General features: G+C 43.4%; 1 protein-coding gene across 3 annotated transcripts in view; it reads left to right on the plus strand.

Moving 5' to 3' along the window:
- PLG (plasminogen) overlaps nt 1-13,504 on the plus strand; it is a 47,424-nt gene that overhangs the window by 11,657 nt on the left and 22,263 nt on the right. For 2 of the 3 annotated variants that reach the window (XR_014837315.1, NM_001044590.2), the window contains 6 exon segments: nt 892-1,031; nt 3,358-3,478; nt 5,878-5,996; nt 7,119-7,281; nt 8,171-8,316; nt 11,769-11,928. Coding sequence is in view for 2 of the 3 variants with exons in the window: in NM_001044590.2 (NP_001038055.1) it covers nt 892-1,031; nt 3,358-3,478; nt 5,878-5,996; nt 7,119-7,281; nt 8,171-8,316; nt 11,769-11,928 (849 nt within the window). In the remaining variant the exon portion in view is untranslated. 3 annotated transcript variants of the gene reach the window in all.

Raw genomic sequence — 13,504 nt, forward strand, 5'->3', positions numbered from 1 at the left:
AACCACTAAGCCACCAGGGAACTCCTGGCCATTTTAGATTCCATGTTTTAGGTTTTTAATCTAATTTCTTATGACCACACAGCAACTCATCTCTGAAAATGAGCTTAGCTCCATCCTCCTACGCATCCATTAATTCTGGATGCTTCTCAAAGAGAACACGGAGTTCGGAATCCGACAGATCTGACTTCAAACTCTTGAGATGCTATTTATTAATTGTTCAAGCTCAGGAAGTTCCCTAGTGGCTTAGGTCACTGCCATGGCATGGGTCGCTGCTGTGGCGTGGGTTCGATCCCTAGCTGAGGAACCCTGCCGCAGGAGCATCCAAAAAAAGGGAAAAGAAAAAGATTGTTCAAGCTTAGGCACGATTTGAGTTGTTTTACAATGTTGCACCTCAGTTTTCTCATCTATAGAATGGGGATAACACTACCTTCCTGATAGGGATTTTTATTAAGATTAAATCAGAGCATGTATAGAGAGATTTTACTGTAATGCCTTGAGCAGAGTTCACACAGACAAAATGGTGTTGATGTCTATTATTTTTACACGGAGAAAGGCAACTGACAAAAGCAGGTGTCTGGAAAACATCATGCATTTGGCAAGCTTTTAAGGGCTTTCTGTTTCTACTGCCGGTGCATCAAAGCACTTTGGCTCGACTTCTAGGTCTGTCCATACAGTCATAACGGTGATGTGAACTACTCTGCTGACACGGGTTGTCCACAGAGACACTGAAAACTGGACGACACAAATGCTATCGCACATGGTGGAGATACACAGCGGGTGACAGGACCTTGTGCTTCGGATGGGGAAAGAGAGGGTGTCTCATTCTGCCTTGCTGATAACAGGCTGGTTTTTAAAAATCCGGTCAGCGTGATTCTTTGCCATCCTCCACAGGTATTCACCTGAAAAGTTTCCTTTAGCGGGACTGGAGGAGAACTACTGCAGGAACCCAGACAACGATGAAAAGGGACCCTGGTGTTACACCACTGACCCAGAGACCCGATTCGACTACTGCGACATCCCTGAGTGTGAAGGTCAGGGCGGCTCCCAGGAATGTTTTCCTACCTGCCTTTCATATGCGGAGTAAATCGCTGGAAATTGATCTCCTACAGGGGTGTTAATAACCAGTCAGGGCTGGATATGACCTCCTGGAAAGGACCTAAATTTTGCAGTTTTCATTATCGATCTGAATTATTATCATGTTGTTGTTTGTTTGTCTTTTTAGGGTCGAACCCACAGCATATGGAGGTTCCCAGGCTAAGGGTTGCATCGGAACTGTAGCCACCAGCCTACACCACAGCCACAGCAACATCAGATCCAAGCCGCCTCTGTGACCTACACCACAGCTCATGGCAACGCCAGATCCTTAACCCACTGAGCGAGGCCAGGGATGGAATCTGTGTCCTCACTGATACTAGTCAGATTTGTTTCTGCTGAGCCACGAAGGGAACATCCTTATCTGAATTATTTTGATTAAAATATACTTTAACTTGGACGTATGTGAAACTAGCTATCAACTCTAGATACACATCTTAGGCTTAAGCAGCTCTGACTCCGTGTAAAGCCAGAAACATGTTTGCAGTTAAATTGTTAAAACAAAACCACAAGATCAATACAATTCAAAGACACGATATTAATTAAACACGGTAGATGTTGTTCTTTCATTGAAACCAAACAACGAACCAGTTCCTACCTCAGCAATCTATCATTTTAATGGGCCAGTCACTTTTTTTTTTTTTTTTTTTTTTTTTGTCTTTTTGCCTTTTCTAGGGCCGCTTCCATGGCATATGGAGATTCCCAGGCTAGGGGTCCAATCGGAGCCGTAGCCACCAGCCTACGCCAGAGCCACAGCAACTCGGGATCCGAGCCGCGTCTGCAACCCACACCACAGCTCACGGCAATGCTGGATCCTTAACCCACTGAGCAAGGCCAGGGATCGAACCCGCAACCTCATGGTTCCTAGTTGGATTCGTTAACCACTGTGCCATGACGGGAACTCCTGGGCCAGTCACTTTAATAGCCCACCTCAAAAGCTAATGCTAAAAAATGTAAAACATCTGATTGAAAAGCGCTTTTCAGGAGTTCCCGCTGTGATTCAGCAGAAACAAACCTGACTAGTATCTGTGAGGACACAGGTTTGATCCCTGGCCTCGATCAGTGGGTTAAGGATCCAGTGTTGCCATGAGCTGTGGTGTAGGTCGCAGATGAAACTCAGATCTGGCGTGGCTGTGGCTGTGGCCAGTGGTTATAGCTCTGATTCGAACCCTAGCCAGGGAACCTCCATATGCCTCAGGAGAAAAAAAAGCTCTTCATTTTATATTTCCTGCTAATTGATTGCTGCAAGAGGGTGATGGATGAAGGTGGGATTTGGGTGACGGGGTGGATAGTGTGTGTACAGCGTGAGGAGTCAGTTTCTTCCACCCCTTTAACAAGTCCAACCATGGGATCCTTCATCTGTACACCGTGCGAGGAGGTCATTTGACCCTCACCTGACATGACAGCATCGTTTTTGTATCAAGTCTGCTTGTTTTCCTTAATACCCCATAAAAAATTAAAGTCTTCTATTACCCTGCAACACCGTATTATTTCAAGAATTCCAAAGTTTCAGTTTTTAAATGATATAAGAACTACTACACCAACCATGCTTCTCAACAATATAAAAAGAGAAGCCTGGCCCTTAGGTGAACATTGTTCTCCAAAGAGGCCACGAACAAAAGCAAAAATCCCAGCACTAAAGTCCCAGGAGGCTGCCAGCTCATGTGGCTGTCATCCATGTGATCAGAACAATTTTCTAGAAAATTTTAAAGACAGTTATTGACATAAAAATCCCTAATATTTAAAAGTTCTAGTAGAGAACTTTAAGACAGGAGTTCCCTGGTGGCTCAGTGGGTTAAGGATCTGGCGTTGTCACTGCTGTGGCATAGGTTTGATCCTGGGCCTGGGAATTTTGTATGCTGTAGGCACAGCCAGAGAGAGAGAGAAGGAGAGAGAAAGTTCCAGACTTCTGAGATTAGGGGCAACCTTCTCCCTCACCCCTTCCAACCCACCAAGAACCATGCAACCCAGTTTGAGGACGTGCCTTTAGGGAGTTTCTGGATTTGGCCATGGTTATCATGGTTGAGAGGGTATTGACCAAAATGTGCTCTTTTTCCCATTTGAAAAAGAGGATGTCCCTTGAGACTGTATTAGAAAGTTAGATCTTTATGGCCAAATATGTTGCCAAGTGATGGTTGGAAAGTACACACGAACAGGTGGCAACGGTACTTGAGACATTTCAAGTGGAATGCTAGTTTTTGGTCTTGTTTTGCTTCATCCATTTCAGCGTCTTTCTTCCCTCCTTCCCTTCTCCCTTCTGTCCAGATGAATGCATGCACTGCAGTGGAGAACATTATGAGGGCAAAATTTCCAAGACCATGTCGGGGATTGAATGCCAGTCTTGGGGCTCTCAGAGCCCACATGCTCACGGATACCTTCCTTCCAAGTAAGTCTCACTGGGAGTGAAATCAGATGTCGCCGACGCTGCAGAGCTCTGAGTAATTTAATGTTTCTTGGGTATTTTAGCATTCCTGTAAAAGGGAACACACCTGATGTTTTTGAATGTCAAAGTCTGCATCTCCTCACATGACTGCAAATGCAGGATACATTCTTTTTTTTTTTTTTTTGTCTTTTTTTGTCTTTTTGCCTTTTTTAGGGCCGTTCCTGTGGCATATGGAGGTTCCCACGCTAGGAGTCTAATCAGAACTGTAGCTGCCGCCGGTCTACACCAGAGCCACAGCAACTCGGGATCCGAGCCGCATCTGCGACCCACACCACAGCTCACGGCAACGCCGGATCCTTCACCCACTGAGCAAGGCCAGGGATCGAACCTGCAACCTTATGGTTCCTAGTCGGATTCATTAACCACTGTGCCACGACGGGAACTCCCATGAAGGATACATTCTTACTGCTTAAAATGTGGTCAGTGCAAGAGCGACATCCTCTGAGAGTTGGAAATGAGGAATCTCAGACCCTCTGAATCTGAATTTGTATTATAACCAGATTCCCAGCCGATTCATTTGTGCATTAAAATTTAAGAAATACAAATACCCTTCACGAGAGTTCCCATTATGGCTCAGCGGAAACGAATCTGACTAGTACCCATGAGGACGCAGGTTCGATCACTGGCCTCACTCAGTGGGTTAAGGATCTGGGGTTGCCATGAGCTATGGCTTAGGTTGTAGATGCGGCTCGGATCTGGTGTTGCTGTGGCTGTGGTGTAGGCTGGCGGCTACAGCTCTGCTTTGACCCAGAGCCTGGGAACCTCCATATGCCACAGGTGTGGCCCTAAAAAGACAAAAAAAAAAAAAAAGAAAAAAAGAAAAGAAAGAAATACAAATACACCTCCCTTGTGTATTTTCCAAATAGTTCTCTCGTCTCTTTATTGCTTTCCTTTTCCTTCATACTAATGCGATTCAAGGCTTCCTAGCCTAGGATTTATGGATGGGCTTTAGGATTTTGTGAACCCCTCAGTATTTAAATCAGTGCAGTTTTGGGGAGCAAAAGAATTCCTAACTTTCACTAGCTTCTCAAAGGGGATCATGCATTTGTAATGGAAAGAAAAATCCCTAATCTAGAAAGTAATGATGATTTCTAGAGTATGATTTTCTGGGTCTTCTATTTCACATTAATTTATACTGTAAAACACCTCCCTCTCTGTAGCTGCTCTGGTCTTTCTCTTCATCCTGTGATGACTGTAGGATTATAATGGGGCTTACACAAATTTATAAGAAATGAGAGCAGGAGTTCCCATCATGGCTCAGTGGTAAAGAACCCCACGAGTATCGCTGAGGACGCAGGTTCGATCACCAGCCACGCTCAGTGGGTTAAGGATCCGGTGTTGCTGTGAGCTGTGGTGTAGGCTGCAGACAAGGCTTGGACCTGGTGTGGCTGTGGCTGTGGCATAGGCTGGTGGCTACGGCTCCCATTCGACCCCTAGCCTGGGAACTTCCATATGCTGGGGGTGCGACCCTAAAAAGACCAAAAAAAAAAAAAAAAGAGAGAGAGAGAGAGAGACCAAGCCACAGATTTCAACATAGAAAATAGCTCCCCTGAATTCCTGTACCTCCTATTCCAAATAGCTATCCTAGAAACATAGCTACTGCCATCTTCCTCTCCCTATCATATTCCAAAGAAGAAATACAGTAAAAGCCTCAAAGCTCAGAATTGAAATTTACATTCAGGACAGTGGAAGAAGAGGATGCTTAAGCCACCTCTGGCTGCACTACCCATCCTAAGCATTTACAGCCACAGGGCGGGATGTAGAGAGCCCAGGGGGGCACAAGGCTTGGGGTGCGTCTCACAGTCTCAGCCACTGGGTCCCTGGTGAGGGGGGCTCTCAGGCCTGCACTGTTGGGCCAGGTCCTCACAGGAGCAGAGTTTATCCATCTCAGTTACTGTAAACTTAAAGGCTAGCAGGACCAGAACCTGGCAGACCCAAAGGACCGTTCCTCTAAACTATGAAGACACAAACTTCTAGGCTGTGCAATTTACTAGACAACTATGTCTAGCCTGTGAGTATTTTGTGGTTTAAAAACTGCTATTAGTTGCAGCTGAATAGCTGGAGTTGGGTTAATCCGTTTTCCAGATGGCCAAAATGATAAACTTGACCTTGTTCCGTGATTTTTGCACACGCAAACTGTTAGAAAAGCAGCTCTTAGAATACTCGGCTCATTGTTCTTATGAGAATCTCATCTCTTTTGAGGACAGTCTTCATCCACTCACCTCCTTGGGTGCCTGACTATGGCTGGCAGACAGCAGGTGCTCAATATTTGCCCCGTTGAGATGATTCTCATCTGAGAATATAAATGTTCAGTGCTGTTAAAATCCTTCTCGCACATTCAGATTTCCAAACAAGAATCTGAAGATGAATTACTGCCGTAACCCGGATGGGGAGCCCCGCCCATGGTGCTTCACCACGGATCCCAACAAACGCTGGGAATTCTGTGACATCCCGAGATGCAGTAAGTGTGGCTCCTCCCCGCTCCCCAGGGATCTTCACCTGTGAGTTCTTCTCTTGGAATCAAGAGTGCCGTGCCTGAGCGGGGTGACTAAAAAGTGCCCAACAAGTCCTGTGGGATGTGTTTGCTCTTTTAAAACAGTTCCTTGGTTACTGTAGGTAACTGATCAGAGCATCTCTTTATTATGGGGTTATTTGGTCCCATATCAGAGACTTCTGCCTCTTTCCAGTACAGATGAAAGTAGGCTTTGGGGAGACATCAGTGCTATCCTACTTTTCTCTGGGGCTGAAGGTAAATCAGCCTTCTGGCACATGGATTTCATTATCATTTCAAATTGTTGCTTTGTAAACAAAGCGGAGTCTCTGGATGTCCAGTTTCTCAGCATGTCCAACGTGGAAGGGAGCAGCAGGAGAAGAGAGGTCGGGGAGCGGGGGGCGGGGGATGCAGTGGCAGACCCAGCAGGAAAGCCTTGAAAGAAGCAATTTGATCATACTTTCCTTCTTTGAGAATTTGAAGCAAGGCATGAAACAAGGCGCTTTGAGACTGTTCGAAAGGGCTCAGAAGGCTGTGAGGGCTGGTTGCCTGTCTTTTGCTCTGAGGGTCCTCCTGGGGGGAGTTCACGTGCCTCCGTTTTCTGCGTCCTTATGATCATCAGTTTCTCCTTCTGTCATCTTTTTTTCTTAAGGCTTTCTTGATTTCTGGCTGCACACACTTCTCCTTGAAGACACTGTTTTCCCTTCTTCCCGTGGACTCTGTTGTTTGGCTTTGTGGAATATTGGCGCTCATTCAGTTAGTTTAATTAATGAATGATGTATTCTTCACAAAGGAAGTTGGACTGTTGGTACATGGGCAGGTATAAGGTGGGACGTGACACCTGTGGATCCTGACTCTTAAAGAAAGAAGCATCTCTTCCAAGGGTCTTGTCCCTGGAGGAGCTCCTTATGACATGGTCTGGGAGACGTCAATTCTACCAGGTACACTTCTTCTGAAAAATAATAGACAATTCTTCACATGCTGAATTCTGAGAGGATGAGCGGAAAAGAAGACCCTGCCTCGGGCCCCCTGTAACAGTCATCTGTGCATTCTTAAAAGAATATTCTTCGTAATGTATTTTCCCCATTTCAGCCACACCCCCACCAACTTCCGGGCCAACGTATCAGTGTCTGAAGGGAAGAGGTGAAAACTACCGAGGGACAGTGTCTGTCACTGCATCTGGGCACACCTGTCAACGCTGGAGTGCGCAGAGCCCCCACAAGCACAACAGGACCCCCGAAAACTTTCCCTGCAAGTAAGTCTGCTCTTGCTCCCTGTCAGATGGCTGGAAGGTGAAAACGCCATTGGCTTTGCCTTGGTTTTGGTGACTGTAGGAACCGAGGGCTTCACTTGGGAGTGAAAACTGGGAAAGTCACGCGCAAGGGAAGTGAAATCCAGCACTGACTTTCCCGGAACAGTGGTTCTCAAAGTGTGGTCCCCGGGCCAGCAGTATCAGCAGCATCAGGACTTTATTAGCAATGCAAATCCTTGGACCCTAGTCGGGAGCTACTAAAGCTACTCAGAGTGGGTTCCAACAATGTTTGTTGACATTTGCACTCAATGTACAGTAAGATTTGAGGACGCCTACATTCCAGGCTATGACACACACTTTTTGAGGCAAGAACTGTGTAGAAAATACCCAGTGTGGGAGTTCCCACTGTGGCTCACTGGGTTAAGAACCCGACTCGTATCCATGAAGATGTGGGTTCAATCCCTGGCCTTGCTCAGTGGGTTAAGGATCTGGCATTGCTATGGCTGTGGTGTAGGCTTCAGCTGCAGCTCTGATTCGACCCCCAGCCTCGGAACTTCCATATGCCGCAGGTGTGGCTCTAAAAAAAAAGAAAAGAAAAAAAATACCCATTGTGTTCTCTGCGTCCAGCACAGTGCCTGATACACAGCAGAAGACCTGTGTTCCTTCTCTACGCACAGTCAAGGATACATTTCCAACATTTACCCAAGAGGAGCCTCTGCGCCGTAATTCCATGGAATCCTCCTTTGCTCACGTTTCTAACCATCACTCAGTTTGGATAATTCTAGAGAACTAGTTGGATTCAGAGTCAATATCATCATTCACAAGCCTGTGGGCACGTGGTTATCTCTTTAGCCTTTTTGAAAAAGCCACACTCACAGTGACTCGTTTTCAGAAATCTGGAGGAGAACTACTGCCGTAACCCTGATGGAGAAACGGCTCCGTGGTGCTACACAACCGACAGCGAGGTGAGGTGGGATTACTGCAAGATACCGTCCTGTGGGTCCTCCACGACATCCACGGAGCATCTGGATGCCCCCGGTGAGAAAGGGCAAGGGGCGCTTCCTGGGGGCTCCCCATGTTCTATTTTCTTGCTCCAGGAGTGCCCTGGTGTACAGGAGCTTTGTTCATAGGTTAGCAGTGCTGTGGTCAGAGAACCTGCCATTTGGCTTCATACTGTGTCAAATTTGTTGAGGTCTGTTTTGTGGCTCAGAATATGGTCCTCTTGCTCGGATGCTGTACGTGCTCTTGAAAAGAATCTGGCTTCTGTTGAGACAAGTGTTCTGTAAAAGCCAGTTAGGTCAAGTTTCTCAGTATCGTTCAGCTCGTCTGAATCCTTACTAATTTTCCAGGCCCTGATCTATTGATTGTTGCGAGATGCGTGGCGATGCTCCAGCTTAGCTGTGTGTTCAGCTTTTCTTCCTGGTTTTGGGTTTGCTTTATGCGTTCCTGGGCTCTTTGTTGGGCATGGACCCATAGGATTGTTCAGACTTTTTGGGAAAATGACCCTTTTATCATTAGGGACGGTTCTTATCTCTAGAGGTATTTCTTGTTCTGAAGTCTGCTTTTGCAGACTAGAGATAAGAACCGTCCCTAATGATAAAAGGGAAAACGGTGACTGGATCCCTCACTGAGTATTTTTGATTGTCCTCTAATATCCCTGAATTTAGGGTTTTTTTTTTTTAAATGGCTGCACCAGCAGCATATGAAATTCCCCAGGCCAGGGATCAAACCTGTGCCTTTGCAGTGACCCGAGCCGCTGTCATCAGATTCTTAACCTACTGCACCACAGTGGGAACTCCCCGATTTTAATATTTTTGAAATGTTTACAGTATATACATGTTTAACTTATCACCTTCCACTTACAAATAGTATTAGTTTACTTGCTGCACAATGTAACAACCTTTACAACATTAGACTTCTGTGTCCTCCCTCTCCAAATATTGTGCTATTGTTCTCCGAGAGCTTATTTCTATTATAACTCTCACCATAAATTGATACTATTGTTGCCCTGACATGTCCGTCATGTTTTAAAGCAATTATAAATTTAAAATATCTTTTTTTCTTTTTGTCTTTTTGTCTTTTTAGGCCTGCACCAGCAGCGTATGGAGGTTCCCAGGCTAGGGCTTGAATTGGAGCTGCAGCTGCCAGCCTGTGCCACAGCTCATGGCAATGCTGGATCCTTAACCCACTGAGTGAGGCCAGGGATCGAACCCTCAACCTCATGGCTCCCAGTTGGATTTGTTTCCTCTGTGCCACAGTGGGAACTCCTAAGATATCTTCTATGTTTATTTTTATTTTTACCATTGCAGCTACGCTTTATTTCTTTTTGTAGGTTCTCCAAATTTCGTCTGTCGTGTTTTTTCCCCCAAACACCAAACCTTTAACATGTCTCATGGTGCAAATCTGCCGATGATGAAGTCTTTCAGCTTTTGCATGTCAGAGAGTCTTTATTTTGCCTTTAGTTTTAAAAAATAATTTTTGTTGGGTGCAGAGTTCTGGGTGGACATTTTTTCCCCTTTTACCACTTTAAGGATATAACCCTGTTACCTGCTGTTTTGAATCATTTCTGGCAGGAAACCTCAGTTGTGTTCCCCTATATTTAATATTTCTTTTCTCTCCGGCTGCCTTTAAGATTTTCTCTCCTCTTCAGCTTTCAGCACTTTGACTATGGTGCCTCTAGGTGAGTCTGCTTATTTGCTTACTTATTTATTTCTGGTATTTGTCCTACTTGAAGTTCTCTGAGCTTCTCGTGTTTGTCGATTGTTGATTTTCAGTAGTTTTGGAAAATTTGTAACCATTACTGCTCAAATATTTTTTCCCCTTTCCGTCTCTCTCTCTCCATGTTTTCCTTTTATGGGATTCCAATCACCCGAATCTTAGCCCATTTCATTTTCCCTGGTTCCTCTTCTATTCCTTTTCTGCTTTGCCTCCCACTCTTTTTTCTCGTCGTGTGTCAGTTTGGATAATATCTGTTAACCCGTTTTCATGTTCACTGATTCTTTCCTCAGTTGTGTTTAGTCTGCAGATCAGCACATCAAAGAAGTCTTTCATCTGGGATAATAATTATTTCCAGCATTTGCATTTTATTCTTTTCTTAATGATTCCCATCTCTGCTGGCATTCTTCTTCTACCCGTGCATGTCATTCACCATTGCAGCACTCTACAAGATTCTGTAACATACCAATCATAGTTATACTCTCATTCTGATAGTCCACATCTCTGTCTGTCTGCCCTGAGTCACCTCTGAGTCTGAATCTGTTGACTGTTTATCACTTAACAGTGGCTTTTTGTCCCTGGTTTTTTTTTTTTGGGAGGGGGGGTCCTGTATTTTTTTTAATCACATGCTGGATGTATCTGTAGAGGAACAATAGATACTGAAGCAAATATTATTTATACTTTGAAATGTTATACTTTTAACATTCTTTTATCAGTATGTTATGTGGGTAACTGAATCATTATAATTAGCAGGCGAACTGAATTTGGGTTTTGTTGTTGCTGCCTTTACCTTAGATGGACCACAGGTTTCAAATCTTCCTTCCAAGAGGAGGGGTGCAGTTATCTTGTTCTTAGACTAGGGTCTGGGGTGCTGAAGAATTTTCTCAATATTCCTAATCCCTTTTCATTTTTAAGCCATCACCGCCTGCCAGCACCACAGAAGAGGTCGCTCCATGCTTTTAACCTGAACCTAGTGATAGACTACTGTTTCTTGCTACTTGATGCTAAGATTTTGGTGCAGGCAGGCATTCTCTATCTTCCTGATCCACCACCAGCCTTAGACAGACTCTGTGCTGTGCACCTGGACTTTGGGAGGGATGTTTCTCAGTATTTTTGTCCCTTCTTCCCATGGAACTAAACTCTAACTTGTATCTGGGGTGAGTCTTGAATGGAAGAGTAGCAGACTTCTGCTTTGTATGGGTGAAGTATCCTGGCACAAGACAATTTTCTGCTCCCTCTCCCAGGGTAATAAGATTTTTGCCTCTTCCCCTCCCTGAGAAGCAATGGGTTTTTCTTGAGTCCTGTCTCCTGCCCCCACCCTCTACCCCCCCCCAGCAGCTTAAGGTTTTGGCTTTGTATAAGCAGAATCTGGGGAAATGCACAAGGTTTTTTGTGTCTTCCCCGCTGGCAACCAGTCACCATCTGCAACCTACAGTGATGAATGTGTCTCTCTCTGGAGACCCGCCTAGCTGTTCTCGGGAACACTCAGTAGAGATCTATAAATGAGAGCTTGCACATGAGTGTGATTTCCAGTTGCAATCACTCTGCTTTGCTTATTTTTTTCCAAGTGTTCAAATAATTATTTACTAAAAGTTAGTCATTAAAGTTTTAGAATGTTATGGATTTATCGTTTTCTTTGCCTGTCCATCTGCCTGCCAATATGTAAAAGAGATGTGTTAACTCCCAGAGACTACCGTTCTGTTTGCATCATAAATTATTTCACATATTTCTCTGTTCTAGGTATCATGCACTGATTTCTTCTATTTCAATTTCAGTGCCACCCGAGCAAACCCCTGTCGCCCAGGACTGCTACAGAGGCAATGGGGAGAGTTACCGAGGCACGTCTTCCACAACCATCACGGGAAGAAAATGTCAGTCCTGGGTATCCATGACGCCACACCGGCATGAGAAGACCCCAGGAAACTTCCCAAATGCGTATGTCTTTGATTTTTAGCCAGTAGTGGAGCAAAAGCCAATTTAAATTTCTGTTAAAGGGGCCATGCTTGCAAGTAACCTCTAGGGAGAAAATTTCTCTCGGCTCCAGAATGTGAGACGAAATGTCTCAGGAACCTTGCTTTTGAGCAAAATTTCTGAAGGAAGAGTAGCTAGAGGTTACTCTAGGAGCAGGATTGGTGTATTCCTAGAATAAAAGCTATTCAAGAAACACCCTAGCAAAACTTAAAAGCGATCCTAAAAGGATCAAAATGACCTCCAAGTAAATTAACCGCATGCCTCTCAACAACACTCTCGAGAGGAAAACAACAAATCCAGTCCCTCAGTAATGTGGCATCTACCATATCTGCCAAAAATTTAAAAATTATTAGACCTACAAAAATCATTACATGTGCTCCAAAACCAGGAGAAAAATCTGGCCATACAAACAGACTTAGAAGTTATAGAAATGATAGAATTAGCAGACAAAACTCTGAAAGATATTATAATTGTGCTCAAGGATTTTTTTGAAAAAGTATGAATATAAAATAAACAGATAATCAAAAACTATAAAAAAGGTAAATGAAAAAGATAGAACTAAAAATATATGTCAAATAAAAAATTTAAGATAGCTATTAGGTAGACATTACAAAGAAAATTTTAACTTGAGAATAATATAATAGAAACTGTATAAACTGAAACACACAGGAAAACAAAAGGCTGAAAAAATATAGAGCTTCAGCAACTTCTCTTTTAGAAAGATAAGTATCAAGAGGTCTGACATATGTGTAAATCAAGTGCAGGAAGGAGTGAAGAGAGATATTGAGACTGAAAAAATACTTGAAGCAATGATGACTTAAATTTTTCCAGATATGAAGAAAGTTATAAATTCACAGACTCAAGAAGCTCAATGACCCATAAATTAATTAAAAAAAAAAAAGAATGGTACAGCAAAGTCAAATTGTTAAAAGCAAACAAAGAGAAATATAAGAAACCACAGGGAAAAAGACACATTTACAAGAGGGAGCAGTGATAAAAATGATTGATGCTTTCTCATCAGAAATTGTGCAAGCCCAAAAATAGTGGAATAACATTTTTAAATGATTAAAGGAAAAATAACCCTATCAACCTAGAACTTTATATCCAGCAAAAATATCCTTTGAAAGTGAAAGTTAAATGAGCCATATTCCTCCTTTCCTCCAAAACCCTGAATATTTTACCAATGGATCTGTACTATAAAAAAAAAAGTTAAGGGAAGCTTTTTAGGCAGAAGGAGAAAAATATTATCATATGGAAATCTGAATGTATCCTAAGTAATAAAGAATTATGGAAATGATAAATATGAATATAAATGTAAAAGGCTAGTGTTTATCCCTTTCTTAATTTCTTAAAAGATAATTTTGCTTCAAGCAAAATCATAATGATATATTATTATTTTTATGCATTAAAGTAAAATTATGAAAACAGTGGCATAAATAAAGGCTAAACATAAATCCACTGTTTAGTTTTCTTATGTTATTCACGATGCTGTATAATATTAATGCATGATTGAAGGTGATAGGTTAGAGAGGGGTATTGT

This window comes from Sus scrofa, chromosome 1, assembly GCF_054392235.1.
Source record: "Sus scrofa isolate SSC_HxYL_T2T_F1_AM1 chromosome 1, Sscrofa_HxYL_maternal_Yorkshire_Landrace_v2.0, whole genome shotgun sequence".
Classification (NCBI taxonomy): Eukaryota; Metazoa; Chordata; class Mammalia; order Artiodactyla; family Suidae; genus Sus; species Sus scrofa.